Source organism: Quercus lobata, chromosome 8 (assembly GCF_001633185.2).
Source record: "Quercus lobata isolate SW786 chromosome 8, ValleyOak3.0 Primary Assembly, whole genome shotgun sequence".
Taxonomy (NCBI): domain Eukaryota; kingdom Viridiplantae; phylum Streptophyta; class Magnoliopsida; order Fagales; family Fagaceae; genus Quercus; species Quercus lobata.
Genome location: NC_044911.1, coordinates 13,151,395 through 13,156,989, shown reverse-complemented (window position 1 = coordinate 13,156,989; position 5,595 = coordinate 13,151,395). Strand labels below are relative to the sequence as shown.

Genomic DNA, 5,595 nt, shown 5'->3' with positions numbered 1-5,595 from the left:
CTAGTCGAAATGACGTCTCCCTTATAGGTGTCCTTATTGTTGTCCGGTATGCCCATAAAACACTTGGTAGTTCCTCCGGCCATATGCCCTTTGCCCTCTTGAGCTGAGCCTTGATGATTTTGAGCAAGGATCGGTTTGTAACTTCAACCTGTCCATTGGCTTATGGATGAGCAGGTGACGAGTAGTGGTTCCTGATCCCTAGCTCCGAGCAGAAATCCCTAAATGCGTTGTTGTCGAATTGCTTTCCGTTGTCAGAGACAAGCACCTTAGGTATCCCATCACCGCGTTCTTCTGTCGCAGCTGTTCCTCTAGGGTTTGGTTTTGTCTGGTGAGGCGTTCCACTACTGCTATGAGGGTTTGGACCTGTCTCTCCAGGGCAGTAGGTCGTGGCTCGTCTCCCTAAACGTTGCTGGTGGTTGCCATCAAGCGAGTAAGTGCCATGCAACTCTTTGTCCGGGAAGCGTTTGTATGGCTTTCAAGTCACTGTCTTTCCCACAGACGGCGCCAACTGATGATGCTGAAAAATCACCAGTGGGCTACACAGTCCTTGCACGTTCGAAACAATACCTGCACAATAAACAGAGAAGACCTAACAGAAAGCACCGGCGTAGTATCGGTCAAATACCCTCCGAATGTCAAGTTAGAGTTTCTCACAACTTTAGAGTGCCAGAGCGGGTCAATTAAGCATACCTGTTTTCTGAGGGTCTTTGGGTTTTTATAGTAGTATAGAATCAAACTCCAATGCTTGCGTAACAAGTCTTTTCCATATAGGGAAGATCCTCATTAATGGGCGTATTTTCCAAAATCTTCTTCGCATTAGAATTCTATTCATGTTGGGATTCTATGAGTTAGAGTTAATCATGAGATGCAAGTCGTTTCCATTTAAGATTTCTTGGAGACCACATAATGACCAAGTTAGCGCCACGTGGCCCTTTGGTCCATCCACCACGATCCGTTCATACCGAATCTATCCACTTTCGGCCCACTCATCCTGATCTGTTAAGCCCATCCAAATGGACCCGTCATCTATAAACTTCGATCCATCATCTCATTATTCGTCCTCTTTAGAGTGTTTTAGGCCTCGTGCTTGTCTCATGTGTGATTACAATTAGATAATAATGATCCCATACATCTAACAAATACACTATATTTCTTATAATGTGTGGTTCTTAGAGAATTTAAATCACCCCCTACACAGTTTTAGCCAAATTAACCCAAAAACCTCACTTTTGCTATTTTAATAAACATACACTTACATTAACCTCAATATTTATTTCTCTACTTCATTTAAATATTATTTTTTCCTTTCTCTTATCTCTACCCAAGTTTCATCCAAAAATGCATAGTCACCGCCACTGTACAATTCATCCTAAATTGCCACTCACATAAACCACCCCAAAATGCCACCCACACCCCCAATTGCCACCCACACAAATCATCAAATTGACAAAAGGCTTAACTTTCTTGAGGAGTTAGTGCAAACACAAAAGAAAATCAAATTTTTTGCTCCCATAAACCACCCCAAACAGCCATTGCTTGAATCCATTGAAGGATTCTAAAAGGTAATGCCACTCGCCATTGGGTAAATCCTAGGTTGGAATGATGCTGAGTAGATTCAAATACCAAAGTGCCACTTGCATCACCGTACTGATCGTCAGTCACCATTGCTTAAGGAGGATTCTTGGAAAGCATAGTTGTTGATGAACAATTCTCAATAAGTGTATTAAGGTACTATTCATTTATCAGTACTATACAATGAAATGGTGAATCTGATTTGTGGTTGTTTAGAGGGAGTTTTTGTGTGTTTCTGTGTGGCTCTAATAAGCTGGTAGGTGGTGCTCTAAAAATTATATGGCTATTTTTGGTTTTCAACAAAAAATAATGGCGGAATCACGATTTGCAAATCGCGTGATATCGAAATTGCAATGGGAAATTGCCTTTCCTGAAATGCAAAAATCTACTGATTCAAAAACGCAATCCCACAAATTTCACCTAGCCAAACCTATCCTGATTTCTGCGATTTGATAAATGGGCGTTTAGCTCTCTCAATACACCTAACAAACGGGCTCTATATATGTGACTCACATATTATACGAAAAATGAAATCAAGGGTGTAATAGTTCAACTAGTATCTCTTAGTATGCATTTGGATACACGTCTGCGGTAGACATCTGCGTTTCAAGTTTTTTTTTTTTTTTTTTTTTGGAAAAGCGCATTTCAATGGCTGTTTTCAGTTTTCAGTGAGTCCCATGTACTGTTCATGAGACCCACAAACCTCTTTATTCAGCAACTTTTTCATTAAAAATAGATCCCACGATACTATTCACACATTTAAACTATTCACACATTTAAAAATTATTTTGCTACAGTGTTTTCAGTTTTTAGCAAAATAAACGGTATTCAAACGGACTCTTAGTGTTTTTAGTTAAGTGTTCAAATTGAACTTTCCCAAATGTTGGGACTTTAAAAAATACAAAGAGGCGATGCATACAAGGGATTTATAACATACTTGGACAAAGCCATTATTTTAAAAACCGAACTAGACCGGTCAATTCAACCAATTAAACCAAGAATTGAACCTAAAATCGGTCCGATCAAAACCAAAAAAGGCAAAAATCGATCAAACCAAAAAAATATCCATCAAGGATAGAGTTAAACCAAAAATCGATAATTTTTTTTTGGTTCTTCCATCGGTTCGGTTTTTAAAACCATTGACAAAGCCCACAGTTATAATGCAAAATGATGAGAAAACATTAAAAACAAAAAAAACCCACAATATGGAAGAAGCGCGTGGTGGAAGGAGCGTGGCGTGAGGAAAAAGCTATCCCAAAAGGCAACAAGAGAGCGGATGATTCGTGAAGGAAGTAGAGGGAATTCAATCTTGGCGTGTGGTACGAATACCACGTGGAACCACACTGTTGGCTGAACCGTTCAACAATTCCTTAGTCTAATCAACAATCCCACCTATAAAAGCACCACCTCCAAGTCCCAAATCCTTCACAATACTCACAAAAAATTCTCACAAATCTACACAGCGTAGCCTTTCATTCCCTTTGATTCTTTGAAGAAGCTCTCTCTCTTTCTCAAGGTATTTTCAGATCCTCTTCTTCAGTTTAGATTTATTCTGTTTATCTATGACTTCTAGATAGACAATTATCAAACGTGACTTCATATATAATAGGTGTTTTGTGCGATTTTCTTGAATATTATAGTGATGTTTACATTTGTGCTTGTGGGGTTTGTTTCTATTTGATTTATATGAGATGGTTGAGGATTCAAGAAACTTGTTGTGAATTGGGATTTGTCTGTGGTTTGAGAATTTGTCAAAGTAGGTTTTGGTTTTGACCAATCACGTTTGACAATTCGTTAAGAATTTTCTCTCAATTTTATTTGTTGATTTCTTCTTTGGATTGTTTAGATAATTAGATCTTTGCAATGTTATACTTAAATTTTGCTAAGTTTACTTCGGTGCTACACTCTTTGGGTTTAGGTTTAGGTTTTCACTAATCGTGTTTGACAATTTGTTAAAAGATTTTCTCTAAATTTTATTGATTGATTTCCCTTTTGGATTATTTAGACAATTAGATCTTTGCAGAATTTAGACTTATTTTGCTAAGTTTACTTTGGTGTAGTGAATTGTAAATATATCTAAAGAGATACTTAATTGAATGTTTTAAATTGCAACAGCAGTTCACTCTTGTACATAAGAATCACTCCATTAACCTTTATGAAGCGTTGCCTATTATTCTTCTAGTTCTTGTTTTAATCAATTTTGAATGTATGTATGTGTGATTATTCTTGTCTGACCCAGTTAGGATAACATTAGTTTCTAACTTATATTTTGAATAATTAAACAGATGCAGATCTTTGTTAAGACTCTGACAGGCAAGACCATCACCCTCGAGGTCGAAAGCTCAGACACTATTGATAATGTCAAAGCTAAGATCCAAGACAAGGAGGGTATCCCACCAGATCAGCAGAGGTTGATCTTTGCCGGTAAGCAACTCGAAGATGGTCGCACTTTGGCAGACTATAACATCCAAAAGGAGTCCACACTTCACTTGGTGCTCCGCCTCCGTGGTGGTATGCAAATCTTTGTTAAAACCCTTACTGGGAAGACCATAACTTTGGAAGTTGAAAGCTCAGACACTATAGATAATGTTAAAGCTAAGATCCAAGACAAGGAGGGTATCCCACCAGACCAGCAGAGGTTGATCTTTGCCGGCAAGCAGCTTGAAGATGGTCGCACCCTCGCAGACTACAACATCCAAAAGGAGTCCACCCTCCACCTGGTGCTCCGGCTCAGAGGTGGAATGCAAATTTTTGTTAAGACCTTGACCGGCAAAACCATCACTTTGGAGGTTGAGAGCTCTGATACTATTGATAATGTCAAAGCTAAGATCCAAGACAAAGAGGGTATCCCACCGGACCAACAGAGGCTGATTTTTGCTGGCAAGCAGTTGGAAGATGGAAGAACCTTAGCTGATTACAACATTCAAAAGGAGTCAACCCTGCACTTGGTGCTGCGATTGCGTGGAGGAATGCAAATTTTCGTGAAGACTTTGACTGGGAAAACCATAACCTTGGAGGTTGAAAGCTCGGATACTATTGACAATGTGAAGGCAAAGATACAAGACAAGGAAGGTATCCCACCAGACCAGCAAAGGCTTATATTTGCAGGCAAGCAGCTTGAAGATGGAAGGACTCTTGCAGATTACAATATCCAGAAGGAGTCTACCCTTCATCTGGTGCTTCGCCTTCGTGGTGGAATGCAGATTTTTGTTAAGACCTTGACTGGGAAGACCATAACCCTGGAGGTTGAAAGTTCTGATACAATTGATAATGTGAAAGCAAAGATTCAGGACAAGGAGGGAATTCCTCCAGATCAGCAGAGGCTTATTTTTGCAGGTAAACAGCTAGAAGATGGAAGGACTCTGGCTGATTACAATATCCAAAAGGAGTCTACTCTGCACCTTGTCCTTCGCCTCCGTGGTGGTTTCTAAGCATAGGTTGTGGTTCTGTGGTATACGTGTGCTGCTATTTTCGTGGATCTGGTTTCAGTTTACTTGCCATTGTTTAATGGCTTCTAATTAATATGTTCTGAACTTGCTTTTAATTTACTGTTGTTTGGTTATGTAGTATCCTAAACTCGTTGAATGGCCTTATCCTGGTCATTTTATTAAGTCATTCGAATAAAGTTTCCTCTTTCATTTATGCTTATCTTGTCTTTTTTTGTATGACACACGAAAATAATAATAATATTAGTATTTTAAATCAAGTTTATAATATATTATATAACCAGAGTATACTAATACCTACAAGATGACCTAATCTTTGTAGTAGTAAACTGGAATTATAAGCAACGGACACTAGACACACTTAGGGATAAATATCATTATATATATTTTTTGAGTAAACAGTAATATTTATTAGAACACACACGAAAATAGTAATATTAATGTTTTAAACTAGTTTTATAATTCATTACATTCCATTCTCCCTGTATTGTCTATCTGGTATATTTTTCTTTATTATTGTTGTTGCTGGTAGCCTCTGCATCTGGAAGTATAGCGGCACCTTGAAGTTCGTCTGAGT

General features: G+C 38.5%; 1 protein-coding gene across 1 annotated transcript; it reads left to right on the top strand.

Moving 5' to 3' along the window:
• The first annotated feature begins 2,969 nt into the window (after positions 1-2,969).
• On the top strand, positions 2,970-5,214 carry LOC115955655 (polyubiquitin). The gene is made up of 2 exons (XM_031073876.1): positions 2,970-3,088; positions 3,858-5,214. The coding sequence occupies exon 2, from the start codon at positions 3,858-3,860 to the stop codon at positions 5,001-5,003; it is 1,146 nt and encodes a 381-aa protein (XP_030929736.1). The 5' UTR covers positions 2,970-3,088; the 3' UTR covers positions 5,004-5,214.
• The last annotated feature ends 381 nt before the right edge of the window (positions 5,215-5,595 follow it).